The sequence below is a fragment of the Gasterosteus aculeatus genome, chromosome 7 (assembly GCF_964276395.1).
Source record: "Gasterosteus aculeatus chromosome 7, fGasAcu3.hap1.1, whole genome shotgun sequence".
Lineage (NCBI taxonomy): Eukaryota > Metazoa > Chordata > Actinopteri > Perciformes > Gasterosteidae > Gasterosteus > Gasterosteus aculeatus.
In genome coordinates this window covers 23,482,913-23,503,906 of record NC_135694.1, presented here as the reverse complement: position 1 = coordinate 23,503,906, position 20,994 = coordinate 23,482,913, and the positions used below count along the sequence as shown (strand labels likewise).

Below are 20,994 nucleotides of genomic sequence, written 5' to 3'. Positions count from 1 at the left end.
GGGAGAAGAAATGCGAGTAGGAGGACGTAACGTCTCCAATAAAAGTGGTCGATATAGCACACCGTTGCACTTCCCGGGACCCTCGTAAACAATTGCATGACTTAGCATTTCAAGAGATTAATCAGCAGTAATTGAACACTTCTAGTCATGAAAATTTGACCTTTTTTTAGTAACATTTTCATATGCTGAAAGGTTTATTTAATAGCCCCGGGATGCCAAAATGAAAGATGAGAGTGAAGCAGACGGGGAGGATGTAGAGGACCTAAATGGTTCGGTTGATTAATTGATGCACATAAAATGTACCCGCAACTATTCGGATAATAAAACTAAATGTTCACTTGTTCTTACTTCTCAAATGTGAAGGTTTGATGCTTTTCTTTGTCAGCAATGACAAGAGTGAAGTGTGAAATAACAGAGGCACTTGAATATCTCAATATTATGTTTTTATGATGCAGTGTGGATGTTAAAGGACTGTGATAAATGTTGATGCCGATCCAACTAATGTCATTAAAAAAAAGGTGAACACAATTTTACTATGATTTTATGCATACGCCACATGTTCTTTGTAGATGACAATTTCCCTTAAATATTATTTTAAAAATGTAAATATGTTGCCTTGCTTGCAGTATTGCAAGAATTGTTACCACTTATCACAGGATTCTTTTCATACATTACCTTAAACAAAATGTCAAAAAGACATCCATTCAGCATAAACAGAGGCACAAAAAATTCAAGGATCAATAGATGTCGTAAATCCTCGTTACTATTTACTAGTACTTTATATCTAGATTCAGGTTAACCTTCTACCATCACGTCATATCGACAAAGAAGAATTCTGAAGTGATGAGTCATGACTCATGTGACATCATGCGCGTGTGACAACACAAGACCACGGCTTTCAAACTCATGTCATCGGCATAGAGGTCGAAATCCAGACCGCAGGAAGTCGACCTGGGTCGGTGAGCATCGTAACGAGTCATCTTGGCTTATAAAAAGACAAATCTATCCTGTACAGCTCGTACGGCTTGTCCGCAGTGCAATGAGTCATTTAAAAAAAGAAAACAGGCAATTACCACCAACACAACGACTGCCGCAGACATGACCGAACAGAACCAAACGTGACAGGTCCTTGTTTGATTCATGTATTCTGGCATCTACCCTGTGGTGATGGTCCATTGGCTTTCAGAAAATTAAATATAATTACATAACATAATTTAAAGGAGTTGATCCTTTTGTTTACTTTTGTGTTCTTTTAACCAGCTAGCTTGTCTGCAGTGTGTGTGTGTAAGTGTGTGTGTGTGTGTGTGTGTGTGTGTGAGATGAGGTAGTTGATACAGGCCCAGACAAGTGTACCGCTGGCATGAGATGGAACAAGTTCAACTAGATGAGGTCAGCTGTTTATCTAGCAATTACATTCAGTAAGTACGTGACTCCTGCTGGAAGTGCAAAGCAAAGCCTTCTGATCGTGTTCATCTTCACGACCTTGGGGGGGCGGGCCAACCGAGGCGACTAAATTAGGTCCTTCACCGGTCCGTCCCCATCTCGTCATGGTTCCTGAGGTTTTTTTTTGTTTTTATGTCACGTAAATGGCCGCGGGAGGGATGCGGGGGGAGATAAATCAACACATCCCCTGCAACTCCTCTGTAATCCTCACACCAACATAGCCCCTGCTGACAGTAACCTTCAGCACACCGCTAAACGGCTACCCCCGCATACATGGGGCAGGCAGGCTGATGACACGCGACACAAAGACGATTTCGAAATATAACTTCAAAGCATCCCACAACAAAGGACCCCACACATACGTGTACGTGGAGAGATGAAAGCTAAAGTGAAAGCAGTGTTCCGTTACATGGTCTACGTGTAAAAACGGCGATGACCACAAGCAAGAAACGTTGCGGCTAAACTGCAGGCTGCATGGTCCCGATTGTATTGAGTCCCATTAATAAAGCAGCGGTGCCGTTTTGCTTACTGTCACGTCGCAGGTTCATGAGCCTGGAGTTGAAATTGGGGAAAGTACAGCGTGTCCAGTTGGCGACGGACGCAGATGATGTTGCTGTTGGGCATTGATCACCGACTGCCTCGGCGTGCCAAACGGTAGCCATACTTTCTGTTTGGTAAACAATGGCTCAGTGACTGGGAAGCTGATTAAGATGACTGTGAGAGCCCCTTGTATTATAGTTGACAGAATGTCAACACAGTCTGCGTGTTTCACTTTTGATGCCGAGGCACGGAGATTGAAGAAAGTCAGAGACTGTTTGAATAAAAATGCTGTACAGACAAAACCGCCAGATTTACTCTCAACTAAACCAGGGGGGCTGTTTACTCTCGCTCAACCCTCCGTCTTCTATTATTCCATTACGTAACATTGCCAGATATTGACAGGGTGGATCATGCTGCATGCCGCCTGCAACACAGATTAACAAAACCCAAACATGCGTAGTCAGTGCTCTGGTCTGATCGCGCCAGCGTCAGTGACTGCGATGTGGTTTGCTGTACTCACTCCCTCCCAAGGACTTGAGCAGAGACTTGATGCTGATGTCAAAGAAGCCCGAATCCTGCTGGCTGGTCGCCATGGCCGCGGAGGCTGTGTCGCCACGGTGACAGACAGCCGAGGGAGGACAGGACGGCAGGATGCCACGGAAGGGAGAGAAGGGGCTGGGAGAGAGAGAGAGAGAGGGATGCGGGTGGGCACAGCCGGCGATGCGGATGTTGCGTCTCTCTGCTGTCGAGTGCGTCCCACTCTGTGTGTGCGCATGTGCACAAAACCGTGTGTGTGTGTGTCAAAGAGAATGAGGCAAAAAAAAAGGCAATCAGCCTCGTCTGCGCTTTGCGTTGCTATCTTGCTGGCTAACGCTCCCCATCCCCTCTCTGTTTTGCTCTCTCAGGACAGTGATACACAGATGTTGGTAGACGCCAACAGCCAATCCTCTGAGAGGAAGAAACAAGAGAGAGAGAGAAAAACAGGGAGGGAGGGAGGGATGCAATAACATACGGTAGATGCCGCTGTACGGAGGGAAGGACACTGAGCAGACAGTGGAAGGACGGATAATGAAGTCAAGATTATAGAAATAAAAAGGACGGACATCAAATGTTTCCCAATCACTTTGGTTCTGTTCTGACTCACAATTAGTGTGGACCAATGAGGCTAGAGCAGCACTGATTGGCAGTCAGTACCAACCAGTAGTCAGGAACAATAATAAGGGGCTTAATGAATTCGTGCTGCAGGTACAGTATATTCTCACCGAGGTCTGAATATATATTTTAGACACTTTTGTCCCACAGCGCAATGCACGATGAATTGTCTTTAGTTTTTTTATTTAACTGATGCTCTCTCAAACATCATATTTTTTTTGTGATTCCTGTGTACAAAATAAGTCCTTGTTCCCTATATGATGCCCAATAATAAATTAATTTCAAGTGGGGATGGAGGGAGATGGAGAGGGCTTGTGTTGACATGACCCCCATCCACTGGGTTTTTATTTTGGTTTGACGCAGGAGTTCTAATATGAAACATCAGGTACCATATTCATGCGTGTGTAAATAATAACACACAATGAACAACTGTGACCAACATACTCCCATGGCAATTAATAGCTTGCACTTGTTTACTAGTTAGCCTCATTTTATGTTGTCTGAGTGGTAGAGGAAAGGCTTTTGGGAGGTTGTGCGGGGAAACAGTGTGAGGGAGTGGACAACTCCTCCACTGCGTTACAAATAAAAAACTGTTTTCTGCTGTTTCTGACTCTCACAGAACTACGAGATGGATCGGCTGCTGTTTGTTTTTCAGGGGTGTAGCTCTAACCAGAGCACATTTGTTTTACCCTGCCAACCAAAGGCAGGTGATGATTTGTCAGGTCGTGAAACAACACACTCTTTGTGACAATTTTCGACACAACGTTCTACAAGCTGCTCCACTAAATCAACTGAATTGGCGATTCAATTCCTGCTCATGTGCTCACTTCAGCAGCAATGATTCTGGACACTGGGCGATTTTGCAAATATAGTTGCAGCCTAAGAAATCATTGATAACATCTGCTCTTGTAGTTACATGTTTTTTTTTATCTTGGCTTGGGAAATTTGAGTGAGTAAACAACGCAGCTACCGGGCTTGCCTGATAAAACGTCTCGGAATGACCATTTCAACCAGTTTACCGCCGCACCCACTTTTAATTGGTCACTCACCTCCTTCGCTAATTACGCCGGCCAAAACTCCCAACAGTCACCCGTCCTTTGCTTGCAGCTAATATTGACCTACCATTCCAATGCATTCATAGAGCTCCAGCATTGCTGCTCACAGTTATGACAACGTGGAGTGAAAAAATGAAATGCTTTCCCTTCTCCTCGAACCGATAAGGCATGGCGGCCATTGTGACAGTGACGCCCCGGTTGGCGGGTTAGGGTTGTGGAAGCACAAGTGGATAATTAGGGTCATTGTGCAATTCCCCGGACCAACTGCGGAAGTGCCACAGGACAGCGGGTGAGGAGGGGGGGTACTACGTGGTATCACGCGAGGCAGCGGAGGCTCGCGGGAACGCCACAGAGCACAGGATGGCCTGGTTCACATTAACAGACAATTACGCTCTAATCCCAGAGGAGGAGGAATATAGAGAAGGCCTTCGTGCTGACTTAATGAGTATCATTTGAACGCGTTTAACGTTGCAAAAAAGTGAGGCAGATTGGACTTTTGATAAAAAAAACGTTCTCCTGCTGTGTGCAGCACGCAGCTAAACTCAAAGGCGGTTGTTAAACATTATTTCGTCTTCTGTGTCATCTCTTCATGCTCACGAGAAAGTATGAACACGTCCAAGGGTTGCTGTTTGTTGACCCCGTTCCTCCCTTTTTGGGTAAAAAGGCTGTGGGAGGTTTCATGTTATGCGTGGGCAAACGCTACGCGATGACACAAGTTGTTTGGGGGGGCCGCGGAGGAGAGCAACAGTTCTCCCAGGATTCAAGAGAAATGGAACAGAGACGAATGTGTGTGAGCATTAGATTTTTGTTCATCTTCTTATCAATTCTAACTCAGCCCCTACAATGGGGAGAGGGACAGAACTGCCACAGAGCGACACCCATTCATAAGGGTTGCAGATACACCCCACACAAACACACACACACACACACACACACACACCCCCTAGTGGAGGTCCTAGGATTCCTCACATTCTGAGCAGGGGCCTGGGCATGCCAGCTGTTTGAATGTTACTTTTCCAAACACACACACACACACACACATACATGCATGCATGCACACACGTACGCATTCAGTGAACTCTTATGCCATGTGCTTGTGCGTGTTAACTGGTCCATCACAATGAAGCAGAGCCACGCAGCCACAGAGGGACTGTTTGAGGGTCACAGTTCACACAGTGGTGTCTCCTTGACACAGCTGGGCTGACCAAATAGATAAATCTAGTGCAGAATGTGTGTGTGTGTGTGCGTCAGCAGTTTTCATGCCAGGCATACCTGTCTCTCCAGCATCTAAGCCACACATTATCACAGCATAGAAGCCTGTTGCATCCATGTGTGTCGACACTTTGAATTTAATGATTGACGTGCTCATTAATTGAGAAGTGCATTTCTCCTGAAACAGGTTTGTACATGTGGTATTTTGTTTCACAGGAATCACCTCACTCCAGACTAGGTTTGCAAAGGGGCGGAAATTTTCCTGACGAATGTGGGGAATTTAAAAAAAAAAAGTTTTTTTGCAAAAGCATATAACAGGGAACTTAAATGTAGTTGAGAAAAAGACTATGCACGCCTAGCTCAGCTGGACCCTGGATGCAGCTGGTTGGGAACATGGTCTGCCAGAAACATAAACGTAAACATAAAACGTTCTGTTGTTTTTGAGTGTCTGTCATTACCTAGCAAATTGATTACTTGGTAAACTGAAGCCATGTTCATTTTAATACCAAATGTATTTGTATACAGTAGACTCACAGACTTTACACCACTGAGAGTAGGATGTATGAATGTCCACACAAAAGTCACCCCGATTATTCACAGCTTTCGTGGTCCATCAAAAAGCGCGAGTTGGGCCACTTCTCACACTACAGCAGGTCGACTCAGGTAAGTTTTGATGATATTACTGGGCTAAATATATTATCGATAAGACAAACAAGCTGCTAGTCATTAAGAAACTGACAGCTTATCATTGGAGAAAAGCTCAATTCTGAGCTGACATGAGCGGGAGATGGGCTACTGTACAGTGGAGGTACTGGCTGTGTTCGAAAACTCTTAACAGTAAGATAGCTGTCTTACTACCTTACTAGGGATCTGACTCTGACGGATATTTTTTACAGGTGATGGTATCTAAAAAAAAACATGTTGTTTTTTGACCGGTCTTTTAAGATAGTTGAGTAGATGATAACGTGTGCCGTTGGTGCGCTGAAAGAACGCTAGGCTATCTAACATACCAGCACGTATCTCTCCTCATTTTCAGATCATCCATGAGTTAAGAGTTAAGGGTTAAAAAGATGATTATATCAATACTGTAACTTTGATTCACTCTGCACAATGGCATAACATGTACATTATGATTTGGGCCTGACGAGGCCTTCAACTCAGAGTCCCCCCCGTCCCCTCACGCTCCCCGCTCGGCCGAACCGTTTGCCCAACTACAACCCCTCCTGAAGTTTTAAACCTAGGGGAAACATGTCCTTTTTTTCTCCTCCGACTCTACATATAAAGACGATTAGTGGAGAAGTGTCGTGCCGTTTCTCTCTAAACAGAGAAGGTATCACTCTTCACGGGCTCTAAAGAAACCAGTACAATGACACTAGTCAGGTGGAGTTCTTAAATGCACAGAGTGGAGGATATCTCGCCGAGGCGACAGGTAGTAAGAGATCTGAACCATCGCAGGTTGTGTAAAAAGCCCAGCCCACATTCCAGCTGGGGGGTAGGGTGGGAGTCGAGGATCATTCTTTCAACTTGATGTCCGACCAGCTTTTCCACCTTTTCCAGCACACGAAAAAAAAAGACCAAAAACAACCAAAGGCGGCTCACATTCAAAAATCAACCTGTTCCGCGTCACACACTCCTGCAGGCAAATTGTTTTCTCACCTTGTTGTTTTCACAAAAAACACCAATGCCTGACGGTTTGCACTTACGGTCAATGATCCTGGTCCTCTTTCTGGGCCACTGGATCTTGGTGAACCTCCCGGTAAAGTCGCTGGGGTCAAACATGTCCACGGGCAAGGAGGCAATGCGCTTCATGACGGCCCCATCCTGGCCCTGGATGTCCGGCTCCAGACCTGAGTGGCAGTTGCAGTGGACCGAAGTGCCGTTCACGGCCCCGAGACTCACGGTGCTCCTTGCGACTTCTCGGGACATGTCTTTTAGTGACATGTCTTCTAGTGACATGTCTCCGCGACCCACAGGAGCTCGACCTCCCCTCCTCTGTTGTTTCCTGTCGAAAACTTGCCCACCTCAGAGCTCGTTGGGAGACGCTCTACATGATGCTTCTATAGTAGACTTAGCAATCCCAAAAAAACCACACAACATACACGAGTCGCTTAGTTCCAGAAAAACTACTCTTTAAAGAAAAAGGAGAATCAAAGGAATTCCACTTTTGTTTTCTTTATCTACTTTTTGTCCTTTTCTTTAGGTATCCCCTTTTTTCTGGAGAAGGGTTCTTGTCTTCATTCAATCCAGAGCCGGTGAGCTCACTGCTTTGTTGTTTCAGATACACGTCCCTCCTGAGAGTTCACGTTCTCCCCTCCGGAGTCCCTCACTCTTGCTTTGAAACGAAAGAAAATAGTCCAGCCATCATCCTCTTGTGCTCTCTTTTGGCTCTAACGTGGTTCCTTGTTCCTCTCTCTCTCCCTCCGGTCTCTCTCGCCGCTCTGCGACCCAGCTGTGTGTCTCCGCTGTCAAGTGAGGAAGAAGGAAGGGATCCAATTCCAACAACAGCACCTTGATTGGGTGATGTGGGAGGTTATCTTATCCCCGGTCCCGATCACCGTCTTCTTTATACTTTTTCTCTCTCTCTGTCTGTCTCTCTCACTCTCTCTCTCTCTGGGGTTTTCCAGCCACCTCCCTCCTGTCACTCAGCAACCACGGAGCGGCTTCTTTCTGGGCTCGCTCAAAGTGAAGAAGTGTAGCACGGCATGCTTGTGCTTGATTCAAACAGCCAACACATGGACAGGTGGGCGGTGGCGTCTCTGCTCTCACTGGTCGAGGCTGTTTAGCCAGTTACAGTAAGCTCAATGTGTTAATGGTGTAGGATTACAGGGGGCAGACACACCCCTTTACGGAAGGTGGGGAGGTGGAGGGGGGGAGGGCAAAGCCAAAAACAAAGAATCCTGAACGCAGTGTTCTGTTAAAAGTCTCGATTAGCAGATGTATTTCAAAAACATATTTAAGCGGCCACATATTTAAATACTCATCTGTTTTACAAAGGTTGAAGACACACATACACGCAAAGTTAAACCGTAGAAGTTTTTCTTTATGACAAATAAACACTTCAAAAGCCAAATGACCTCATTGTGGCTTATCTACACAAACCATCTTAGAGGAAGTACGCCGCTGTGTTTTGGTCTGGCCGCCCCTAATTACATGTGGTCCTGTAATGCTGCCCAATATTCCCTCTCAAGAACACATGCACCTTCTGCCTCCACACTTCTTTTTCCCCAAAAAGGGAAGAGAAAGCCTTTTAACACTCACTGGAGGCACTGAGCCGGTCATAAGGTGAATAAAGGTGAATAAAGTCAAACAATCGTCACAATTGTGTTCATCCCGAATCGTACGCTCTCTTTCTCTGCAGGTAGGCTAGTTAGTATCTCTCAAGAGACACCTACCCTGAGGGGACTTCCTGCTGTTTATGACACTATTGTCATGACATCATCGCCTTGCCCCAAAGCTTGTATGTGTGTGTGTGTGTGTGTGTGTGTGTGTGTGTGTGTGTGTGTGTGTGTGTGTGTGAGAGAGAGTGAGGATTGGAAAAAAACAAATCTTTCCACCACCACGCACGTTTGAATAAACACAACGAATGAGCGACGGTGTAGATTATCTTAGAAAACATCTGTCTTAAAACTGTTCTCCGTATTTTTTGGAAAACAAGTTGATGCACATAAAACTTTTTGTTATTTAAATGGCAGATAACTTCCTCCTATCTTTATTAAAATATACCTTTTTAAGTGAGATTTCTTCAGGGACATTTTTAACAACTTCTCCGGCATCCACCTGGCCCGGGTATAGTTAAAGGATGGCCAACGAGCTCGAGGGCTGGGGGGGGGGGACAATGTGCCAAAGTCAGTTGGAGAGGCGGGCCGTCCCTCGAGGAAGTCACACAGCAAGTATTGAGGCAGACGCACTCGCTCTTACCCACAAACAGGAGGTTGCTTCTTTTTGTTTTCTTCCTTTCATTAACTGACAACCCCTGCGACCGACCGGTGAAAGAAAAACACAAAGGTTACCCAATCAACTTCAGGAATGTGTTGGCAAACATGAAGCAGGCCGCTGGGAGGAAGGAGGGGGTGATGACGGTAGAGACACGAGACAGAAGCAACGGCCATTCGTCGCTCGTTTGATACACAAGGTGCATTGATGACAAACAACACATATCATAATCTGTCCAACACAATAAGGTGAATAAAAAATATTATTTTGTATACCCCCAAAAATTCCCGCAAGGTCAATTCTCACACCACTCATAATCATAAAGATTCAATTTCTAAAGTAAGTATGTCGATGTTGCACATAAATCAGCCTGAACTTGAGTTAGGAGATGCCTTTTAGTAGCTGTACAGACATGCTCTGGGTGGCTGGGACAACAAACACACCCAAACAGACACACACACACACACACACACCACGGGCTAAGAATCTGGATGAACAGCAAAAGTGTCTTAATAACTATAATTTGTCCGCTGCCGCAGCGCCCAATCCCTTCACATACTCCTTTCTTTGTCTATGCCCTTTTACTCAGTACTTCATCCAAACCCAGACTGTCCCTCACATCCTCACAGTTTTATCATATCTGATGGTCTCCGTGTTTTTGTCTGTGGAGACGGAACGAGGAAGAGGTTGACTTGACAAAGACACAGCAGTGCCAATCGGACAGAAATATGAAACCATTACCTCGTTCTCGCAGGAATGTTTTAAGTCAAAAAGCAGGCCGCGAGAGATGTGCTTTTGATTCACTTGATATTAAGCCTTAGTTTGTGTTTAAAATTACCTGTTAATAAATCTAAGAAGTTCCCAACTGTGTTTACGGTTTACATCTGGGTTACAAGATGAGCCAGTAAGCATTCTCCAAAAAGCGTGTCCTAAATCAGTGCCACATCTGACCACTTTATAAAGCCTGTGACGAGAGTATTAGCTGCTAACGCATTTATGTTGAGCAAGCTTTTATTCAGGTATTTGTGTAGTAGGAGCTGCAGTTGGCAGGAGCACAGAAATGTGCGTCTCACTCCCCATCTCGCTCACAAACGCCCCCACAGAGCCTACTTTTAATGGGAGATATTGATAGCATATAAGTAACAAGTGTTTTTAAAATTCTGAATATTATCTGCGCACTATCAACTGACAAGTGCGCTCAGGGTTCCCACAACTAGAAAGTTATACTTTCACTTTTGCGCTGGTTGTTTGGAAACTGATTTTGCAACTTTCCTCTTGACAGGTGTTGAGCCTGAGGCTGCTGGTTGTTAGCTGCTATCAGGGCAGTTGTGGGCTTTCATTTTCACTTGAAGCTCTGAACCAACTGATGAAGACCGTAGACCTCTTGGAACCGAGCTTGGGCATAAGGTCATAAAGATAATCTAAACTAAAATTAACTGAACATATTTTGGGTATTTCACAGGTGTCGTCTCATGGAATGAAATGTACCAAGTACCACAAGTTGTAGCCGAGTACAACTGCTAACTATCATCATAGTCATAGTCAGGCCCACATCGGCTCTACTATGGTGCCCCCTTTAGTTCATTAGATGTATAATAATTCAGCTCATGCAACTCGTCACATTTGTGCAGTCCCACGTTAAATTATTCATTAAATGATTCATTCACCTATATTAGCCCATGATAAGTCCACATGCAAACACTATGCCCTGCAGCCTGTGGATATTGATATACAAAAAGGCGAAGGGGCTCTACATATAGAGAGAGAGTGATATGTGAAGAAGATCTCTGGGGTCTGTAATTTGCAGATTAATGCTTCCACTAACAGCCTCAGTGCCGTCAAAGCTAATATCAGTAAAACAACATTCCCCGACTAATTATGGGAAGTCCTAAAATCACATCCTAAATCAAACACCCCAAGACACACAAGTCAAATTAATTCATTCTCAACCAGACGTCTAGATAGTTACGTCAACACATGACTCAACCAGGCTCATCTGATTATTGATTACCTATTATTATCTGATAAGAGCTATTCTATTAGCAAAATTGTGGAAATGAGTTTGACAATAAAATAAAGCCCCTATCGCTTCTCCAAAAGCACCCGAGACAAAGCCAGAAAGGGAGTGTGGTGCCGAGGAATGCCAGTGTGCACCGACGTCTCTGTTTATGCGTGGACCGGGTTATGCAAGCCAGTGGGAGTGAGGTGCCGGCAGGTATCTATGGGAACCAAAGAGAGTTCATCCTCTGAGACCATGCTTCAGTGGGCAGCGAGGGTGGACTAACACAGTTTCTGTTCGGTTTCTTGCTCGTAGTTCACAGGGTTTACAACCGTGGACAACAAGACTGTCACTGCTGCAACCGCACTGTACCATCATGATTTAACTTCCAAAACAGGGTGTCATATCAAATATGACATTTGAGTATGGAAATGAATCTAGTGATTTGTGTCAACGTGGTCTCTGAAAGAGGAAAGAATCCATCGGTAAATCTAATATTTTTTCAATCATTTTCCTAACTATTTGTTTTATATGAATATTGTGATTAGAAAAGATGACTACATCTAAGTCAATGGAGAATCCTCACATTCTCTGAAACCCTTTATGTGGCTCCCCTGAATTCTTGCTTCACTGCTTAAAACAACCAGAGACAACTTCACGATAACACATCAAGGGAGTACGTCAACTGGAAGATGGGGGCAAAAAATAGAGAACCCCATATGGGAGTGAGGGGAAGCGCGGTGACACATGCTCTGTGAGTGTGTGTGTGTGTGTGTGTGTGTGTGTGTGTCACTCAGTCCAGACACAGAACAATGGAGCAAACTGGGTCGCCTTAACTGACCAGCAGTGCCAAACAGCTGGGGAGATGGAGAGGGAGATGACTGGGCTAGGAAGGGAGGGAGGGGGTGAATAATGAAGGAATAATTGACTTAAAATGGGGGCATGAATAGACGAAAATTAAAAAATTAAGCAAAGGAAAGAGGTGTGATAAACCATGATAATTAACTTCACTGGAAAGTCAGTGGTGTATATCTTTCCAGAGCGGCACAATATCAACCCAATAAAAAAAAATATATATATATATATGCAATTCATTTTTTTAAATATATATATATATATATATATATATATATATATATATATATATATATATTCAATATACGTGCAATACCAAGAAATTAAACAGCTCGGAATAGAGCTGTATAGAGGAGTGCACGTGAATAATACATGACGTAAAATGATGTAAATATTCACTGAAGCCTCTCCGTTAATTCAAAAAACTAGCTTTTCATTTCCACAATGAGGAGGGGGAGGAGGGGGAGAATAATGCATTGACACACCACGAGATGTCGTGTACCGTGTTTACTAAAGCCCACGGTGCGTGTGCGTTAGCCACCCCCGGCAATGGTGACACCGGCTGGGTCGTAAGCTAACGTCATAAGTCAGCACGGTGGCGCATGTTAGCATTATCTCCCACCACCGTTGCACACCAAGTGTGTCTTTTACAACCGCCGCCTCGGACCAACACGAAGACTGTTGCCCGGCTCGTCCGCCCCACGAAGCGACGCGGCTTTGTTCGCCGTGTGAGTCCTACCAAGGAAACGCGGAGGGTGTTTAATTATAGGTTGCTCACATTTAATTGCGCGTAAAGTGCCTGTCGAACACCATCACCAGCGACGCCTGTAGTTAGCTAACTCGGTACCGTTAGCCTACGAGCTAGTTCGACCCCCCGTGATAGTTAACGTTGTATCGATGTTTATGCGAGACGTTGCTCGGTTTGCCTTTGTAGTCAACACAGCACCATTAAAACAGCACCGGACACGGCTTTAAAACGACATTAAACCCAACTGTACCTTGTCTGCGTCGACTGTGGCAACTACGGGACCATATCTTGGCACTGGTTCTTTGTTTATGTGATGTAGTGGCCTGTTTTCATCAATCCGTTTCGTCTCTCTCCTCCGGTAGTCGTGCTGCCCCGGCTGACAGCACTACTGCTGGGGATGACAGGGCCCCGCCCTTAGCAACCAATTGGATGGCGAGGATCTCGAGGCGCAGACTGTGCACGTTTCCTATTGGCTGTTGGCGGTGTCCATCGACGTGTCGCTAAGGATGCAACAAGGTCCAAGGGTAGAACACCTGCCAAGGCGGGATGCTGAGCACCGCAGGTGCAGTCAAATGAAGTGATGAAGGGGCTGTAGAAAAAGAAAAAGACACGAGAACAGACGCGTTTCCCACAGGCTGCTGCACAAGAGCAAGAGACGAAATGGACCGCTTCCCTTTGACGATAGAGTGAAATCAACATGTTCTTCATAGAGTAAGTCTCCTTCTTGGTGTTATCGTGTGGGGGTTTTCTACACCACCCATGTTTCAAAAGTATTCAAATGTATCAAATCAATTAGTTAACAGAAGGTTGCTGAAAAAAAATCTGTGCATTAGGAATCTGTCGTATTGCATACATGCTCATTCTCAACCAACTATATGATAAAGTTTTGATCATGGTCATGGGAAATGCAGTTTTGAGTCATAATATAATGTAAAATGAAAGAAACTGATTTCTGTCCTCAACGGTAAATGTTACATTCAGTTTGGAGTATGAAAGCTCTACCATTTTTAAGAAGAACAGGGAAGTGGGTCAGTGCTTCATCTCTCTATTGGGTGCAGGTACTTATAATTTTAGAACAGAATTGTTCGTTTAGCGTGAGTATTGCGTGTTTTTGTTTGTGCGTGAGTGTGTGTGTGTCTGTGTGTGTGAGGGAGTGAGTGAGCAAGTGTGTGTGCATACTGGTGTCTTCTTTGTCAGCTTGTTCCATTTTTTTAGGGGGTAAATGTTTTAAGGTACTTGAGGTTTGGTCTCTTTTTTTTCTTTTATTAACCCAGTCGAAGGGCGATATCTGTGTGGATGCAAATGAACATAAAATCACCAACAAACCTCTAACAAACACGTTACATAACAAACACCAACAAGACAGACTCCAGATGTTGTACAACAAATATAAACCTGCACAGAAACAATAGTCCTTATTTCATGAGAGTAATTTTCACTCCTTGGCATACTGCTTTAGAAATCAGCACACCTATATAACGTCCTGGTTGTCTTTTACCATTATCTGGTTCTTGATTGTCCTTGAATCAAACTGTAAAAAGGCAGCAAAAACAAAAGTATATTATACAGTTTATCAGTATAAAAAGTATAAATAGAGACATAAAACGTAATTCCAGCTGATGTCGCCCAGTGACAAAAGATCCGAACCGAACAAAGTCCTGATGTACGGATTAGTGAATTGCGCAGCATGCTGTAACTGACCATTTTAATCCAGTTCAGGTCAGTCATGCAATCAGGAGGTCTAAAAGTATGACTTAATGGTAGCAAGATGCTGCAGCACATTGGCTGTGATTTAGAATTAGCACAAAGCACATAGTGTACCGCATATCTTTTGTTATGTGTCTTTGTATTTTGTGATGGACCCCCCCCTCCCCTTGTGTTGCACACTTAATTCAGTTTCAATTGAAAAGTACATGCAGATGGGTTGCAAAAAATGTCAAGTAAACAAGTCAGGGAAACAAATCACATTACACTCATTAGTCATTACATTAAAATATGAAGTATTGCAGAAATGGGCATCAGTTTACATTCATTGGGGAACAGGAAGTTGCTGCTACACGTGACTGCTGCACGACATCCACTGATTGTCGATTTGTCAAACTCACTCGCTCACCTTTTTTGGAAATTCACTTCGGTGCTTAGTACATGAAATTATAATCCTGCCTTAATTCACTAAACAAATGGCTAATACACATTTTGATACAATTCAAAATCCAGTTTAAATCATCACCGGGAAACCATTAATTAAAGGTGAAATTATTTGAAATTTGAAAGCTTTTTATTAGTAAAATGAATACTAGTGTTTAATATGATCATTCAAAAGTGCTATTTGTCTTTTAATTTGTAGATTTTTGTATGAATAAATATAATTTGTGGGATTTATTTAACATTTTTTCATGCAGCACTGTAAAATCAGGCAATAAAGGTGCAATAGATTTGAACAGAAATTTAAAAAAGATGGACAGAGAAGAAGCAGAAAATGTCATGGAATATTTTAATCGCATAACCTTACAATACCTTAAATTGTTTAACCAACTCTAATCTTAACCTGCTACATTTCAACTGGCAGATGAAAGAAAAAAGATGCCCGCTGAACTACATCATCATTATGTGACCATTAATTAATGTTTCATTTGTATTTTGACAATAGTATAATTCCATAAACCATGTGTGAGTTTATGAAATCCCAGACTCTTGCCTCTTGTTTTTAGTTTAGACTGAAACCATTTGTCCTTGAAGATATTCCTCAGTTAAAAGAAGTATTTCTCAGTGATTCAGTGAACTTTGACCCATAATTCACTTTGTAGAAAATATTGTCTCTGAGATGAGGGAGATATTTGGCTGTGCCTCTCTCTCGCTCTCCCTCTCTCTCGTTTTCTCTCTCTCAAAAGTCCGTTGTGATGCTCCTCGGGGTGGAAATGTACAGTATCTGCTAGTGTTCATCAGCTTCTTTGTTATTCCTATCTTCACTGAACCCCAAAGGGCTGTCCCCATCCGTATATATCTTCTTCTTCTTTTTCTTTTTTTTTTTTTTTTTTTACAAATATGGACCACGCCAGAGCTTGTGATTGATAATCTTGTTCTACTGGAAAGTCAGCTTGATTGAAGCAGTGCAACTTCCCCGTAGCAGCGTGAAGTCAGAACCGGCAAGAGGCCCGTTGACAGGCAGGTTTACAAAGCGCCAGGAAAGGTCCCGGCCTTGGTTCAGGCGTAGCGGGGATCTGCGCCGGCGTGTGCCGACTTCTGGACGTAGGCTGGTGGCTGGTAACAGGGAGGACGTGGCGTCTCCATGAAGATTGTGGAGGAGGTGAGGCTTTTGCGGTCTTTTTTCAGAATGTGTCTCCTCTGCCAACGACAGAGTAAGACTTCCACCTGCTCTCTGAAGAAGCTGGTGGTCAAGGTGTAAAGGATGGGGTTCAAAGCGCTGTTGATGGGTAGGATGAAGACGACCATCCAGCTAGAGATGGTGCCTAAAGGAAAACAGGAGCAGAGCCGTCCACACGTTTAAGCAGTGAGTGGATGTTTCTTATTACGCTATTCAGTAAGTAAAGGGTAGGCAGCAGATCACTGGTGTGTGGCAGCTGTCAATGCAAACACAGAATCATTTCTTACCCGGTATCTCCACCTCCAATAGTGAGAGGATCTTCACCAAAAATATGGGAATCCAGCAGAGGGCATCAGAGAACACTATGAAGAAGAATCTGTTGGCAACAGCCACATCTCTGTGCAGTCTGCTCCTCAGATCTGTGGCATTGATACCAGTTTTATAGATGGAGTAGAACATGCTGGAGTAGGAGACGGCAATAACCAGGAATGCCACCAGGTTTAGACCTAAAGAAATGCAGATAAATCACACATAAACACAGGGGGGGGAAGTTCAGTAAAAGTACCAATAATATCGTTCAAAAGAAATATATACTTAAGGATATATTCAGCAGAAAAAAAACTCCCACTGATATATTATAGTAAATGATACTATCAAATGATTATTTCTGATGCTTTGATGATTGAGCAACATTTTAAAGTGGTCGCTGGTTGAAATCTTTTTTTTCACATATTTATATTGTTTTTGGGACATTTTTCTAATCTTAGCGATTAGCGGATAATTGTACCTCTTTGGGGTTGAAGCAGTATAAATGAAACCATCTGACATATTGCCTGAATGTATTAAGAGAACCGGCCACAGTGTCGGAGGCAGCTCCGTGTTCATGCCTGCTGCTCATTGCAGCATAAAGGGGAAAAAAAATCCTTGCTTCGGCCATTAGGTGATTTTGCAATTTGTAAAATAATTCATGTAATCTAATGCTTTCTTCAACTGAACTGAAACTGTTAGGATGAAAAAATAAAGCAGAATAGCAAAATAAATCACATTCAACTATACATCCTCACAAAATAATATAACGATAATAATATAGAAGGTTTTATTTTTTATGTCTCCATGATAAGCAGAAGTATCGCTCATTGCATTTAAAGCTCACTATTTTCATAGCCCAGTGTTTTTATTTTTCACGTTGGAGGGAAAGAATGTTTCATTAGTTTCACACAAAAAAAGCTGTGGCCAAGTTTTGAATTCATTGTTAAAGTCAGCATTCAACGGGTGATGACTTTACGTGAGAACATGACATATCTTTTTTTCAATTTACCCAGAAAAATCCCAGTTGAATATCCTTTGGCGGTAGGTTTTTCTTGCCTGTCAGAGTGCAGGGGAAAGCAGACCCCATTACGTCCATAGTAGTTTCCAAACAAATCCTCATTCATCAGTGGCACCGCAGCTATAATGAACCCCAGTAGCCAGATGGACGCCAGAACCACCTTGCAGCAGGAGGACAAACATGCCGTTAGGATTTCGAGTGTACTTCAAAGCCCACAGTTAAAAAAGGATTTGAGCAAATTTCAATCAGACTTACATCAAGGATGAAAGAACATTACTAGCAAATGGTTTTACAGTCACATTCGGCGAGAAGGAGCGGGGTGGTGGAGCTGTGCAGCTCTAGCCCGATTATATCAGCAGAGCAATGGCGTTTGAATGGAGTCGCGGCGCTTGTAGTCAGCGACACAGTTGTCAGTGATGCTGAGAAGCATCAGTGATCTTTATATATAACATGTAGACATCTATATATACACATCTATATATATATTATTATATATATTCTATATTATTATTGTTATATATATATATATATATATATATACACATACATATACATGTATACATATACATGTATACATATGGTTTTATATACACATGAATATAAATATTTCCATTACATTTTCAACACAGCATTTTTAGTTGAGCTGAACTTCCGTGAAGTTAGAAGCACTCGCTTCGGCTCTGAAAGTTAAAAGCATATTTCTGTGGCTTAGTTGTAATTATTGTAGGGTCATTTATACTGAGCTTTGCAGTCTAAAATAACAAAGTGTACTGACACACGTTGAGCAGCTCTACTCGGCTGCTATTGATCTGCTCTACAGTATAATTATATACATGTACACAATTTTAGTTTCATTCTAAACGTAGCGACAGCAAAGGCAAAGGAGGGTTTTACACAAGGTGCACTGAGCACTAGGCAGAATAACAATAATAATAATAATTATATTTTCTATAGCAATTTTCAATCGCACTGGGCTTCCCACAGCCGATCATTACCAACGTACAAAATCAAGAAATAAAAAACAGAAAAACGAAAAGACCGTATAAAACACATTAGAAGATTAATGATCCCAAAGCATAAAAGGTGGGGACTGTAAAACTAATACAATAAAATATCAAGTCGTTGCACAGCAGAGCTATATTTAAGAATAAATAAAATGAATAGCTCACCATAACACCTCGTTCTCTTCAAAAAGAAGCTAATACAAGATGGTTGAATGAGGATTTTACAGACACCACTGTAAAACAACTGTCGGTCTTAAGCTGTCCTTATTTTAGTATCAGGATGATAAAGCCGCTCACCACAGTTTGGAGTTTGCTCGGGCGCAGGTTGCTGAAGGGGAAAACGATGACCAGGAACTTCTCCAGAGTCAGGTAGGTCAGGAGGAGGACAGACACCTGGGGGAGGAGTAATTGTTTGTTTAATGCTCCTCTTTTTTAATCCTCCCCCATTTCATTTAGCGATTATGTGTAGTTTTGCATAATATATATAGTCAACGTGGGCGGCAACATGCGAAACCACTGGTACGGTTCATTAATCCCTGCCCAGTAGAATCCCGCTTTGACAGTGAGGTATTCCACTGTTTTCTGTTCACAGATATCCTCAACACTCTGCACAACATCAAAGGTAATTTAGGGATGCGCCGATCTAATCGGATATCAACATCACGAGAATAATTCATAAAAGCCTTGGGGAATTTTCCAATTATAATCATGTTCGCAGTCAGTGTGTTTTTACCAAAGCACAATGTGTGTCCTTAAATTCCTTCCACAGAAAACATTTGCAATGATCCACATTTCGAGCGTTGGTTTCACGTTTATTAGGCCTTGAATTAAGGCAAAAAAGCAAACATGGACTGAAAAGCGTCTCTGAAGCGAACGTTTTGTGACAAAGTATTCGAGGATACGTTGATGTTCCCTCCTTGTGTAGGCACAAAACAGGGAACAGCTAATAAAACTATAGATTGATAGCTCTATGCGGATGCCTTTCAGACATCGGTTCCTACGTAGTAGTCATTATGAATGTCAGCAGTTTGAACTCTTGACAATGCCTCATTTCAATTCAGCATGTACAGACTCTGAAAAACTATAGTCAGAGTCCACAAAATGCTGAAGCAGCAACAGTAGTGGCTGAAATGGGATCAGTCAAAAGACAACATCAGCAGAATAAAAGTAAGTAAGCTCAATCAACAGCTTGTAAATAATATGGATGCTGTATACGTATATATTTATTGTTTTACAGTGAATATCTGTCACACGCAGTGTTGAATCCACCAAGACTTGACCCAGCGTTTATCGACACCGTTTTTAAGACAAAGTTGCAGCCTACAAAAAGAGGTCTTGAGATCAAGTACCTAAACATCACACGTTCACCTGCAAGCAGCAGACTAGTGTGTATGTGTGTGTGTGTGTGTGTCCGTAGCAAGTCACCTCTGAGGAGAGCATGGCGAGGAATCCAATGGTCCGACACTCAACGCTCTCCATCCAGAGCAGCGCGTTGCGATTGTACTGCCCGCGGAATTTGATATCAAACACACCGACGAAGAATAGGTACACGCCCATGAGGCAGTCTGCACCTGAACGAGGAGGAAGTGATGACAAAACACCAGTGCGTTAACGGAGAGAGAGAGGCGCCTTGCGGGGGGGATTATTAGAGGGCAACATCTGTCTGCTGCCGACACGGCAGACCCGGCGCCTCTCGATAAAAGACACAGCAACGCTTCGTCTACCCTCCGGGGCAGGCGAGAGTAATCACTCACTTACGGGGTGAGTTAGCGGGTTCAATACAACCTCTTTTTATAGACAACATGTGGATAAAAAGAAAAGAAAAGAAACGTCAAGTGTTTTTTCCTCACTGAAATGCTGTATCTTGAATGACGGAGAGCACCTGTTTTACAAAGTAAAGCCTGGGGGATGAACAAAATGCAGACGGAAGAGAAGCAGCGATGGGGGGCGGGGGGGGGGGGGGGTTATGCAAGTGAAACTGACTGAGAATACCGAACAGAGGCAAGTGAGAGAGGAAACAAATGGTGCTCAACAGAAGAGAGCGGTAAGGTCGATTAAAAGGCAGCGTGCAGACATTTCAGAGAAGCTCTTTCATAAGCCCTCCCATCTTTTTTAAATAATTGAAGTCTTTTGAAGTGGATGTTATTGATTTATAGAGCAAACCCTGCCGGGTATTTTGAAAGGAATCTTAATACCACCTCGAAGCCTTATTTAAGTTCACTATGACAATAAAAATAATAATATGATTTGACTCCAAAACTTCTTTTAAAGAACAGTTTGAGGATTCCCTTTTATATATCTGCCTGTTTAGTTTCATCCCCACAATTTTTAAATCAACCGTTTATCCTTTTTAGCACAATTGTTGTTAGATGCGGTTCACCTCCACCCTGACATGATCAGT

General features: G+C 43.1%; 2 protein-coding genes across 10 annotated transcripts in view; both read right to left on the bottom strand.

Annotated features, from left to right (window-relative positions):
* fryb (furry homolog b (Drosophila)) overlaps positions 1-13,389 on the bottom strand; it is a 46,853-nt gene extending 33,464 nt beyond the window's left edge. For 5 of the 8 annotated variants that reach the window (XM_078106545.1, XM_078106546.1, XM_078106547.1 and 2 more), the window contains exon 1: positions 7,106-8,096. In XM_078106545.1, coding sequence (XP_077962671.1) covers positions 7,106-7,358 — 253 coding nt within the window. In that variant the 5' untranslated portion in view covers positions 7,359-8,096. Of the gene's footprint in view, positions 1-2,503; positions 2,654-7,105; positions 8,097-13,187 lie in introns of those variants that run through there. The other 3 variants (XM_078106549.1, XM_078106553.1, XM_078106551.1) reach the window with 2 other exon arrangements.
* A 2,028-nt stretch (positions 13,390-15,417) lies between these two features.
* The window catches only part of rxfp2a (relaxin family peptide receptor 2a), a 30,886-nt gene continuing 25,309 nt past the window's right edge, over positions 15,418-20,994 (bottom strand). Inside the window, exons 16-20 of one of the 2 annotated variants that reach the window (XR_013468358.1) lie at positions 20,019-20,164; positions 18,891-18,986; positions 17,628-17,749; positions 16,550-16,768; positions 15,418-16,407 (exon numbers count right to left, since the gene is read on the bottom strand). Coding sequence is in view for 1 of the 2 variants with exons in the window: in XM_040182320.2 (XP_040038254.2) it covers positions 16,142-16,407; positions 16,550-16,768; positions 17,581-17,749; positions 18,891-18,986; positions 20,019-20,164 (896 nt within the window). In the remaining variant the exon portion in view is untranslated. Of the gene's footprint in view, positions 16,408-16,549; positions 16,769-17,580; positions 17,750-18,890; positions 18,987-20,018; positions 20,165-20,994 lie in introns of both variants that reach the window. The other variant, XM_040182320.2, reaches the window with a different exon arrangement.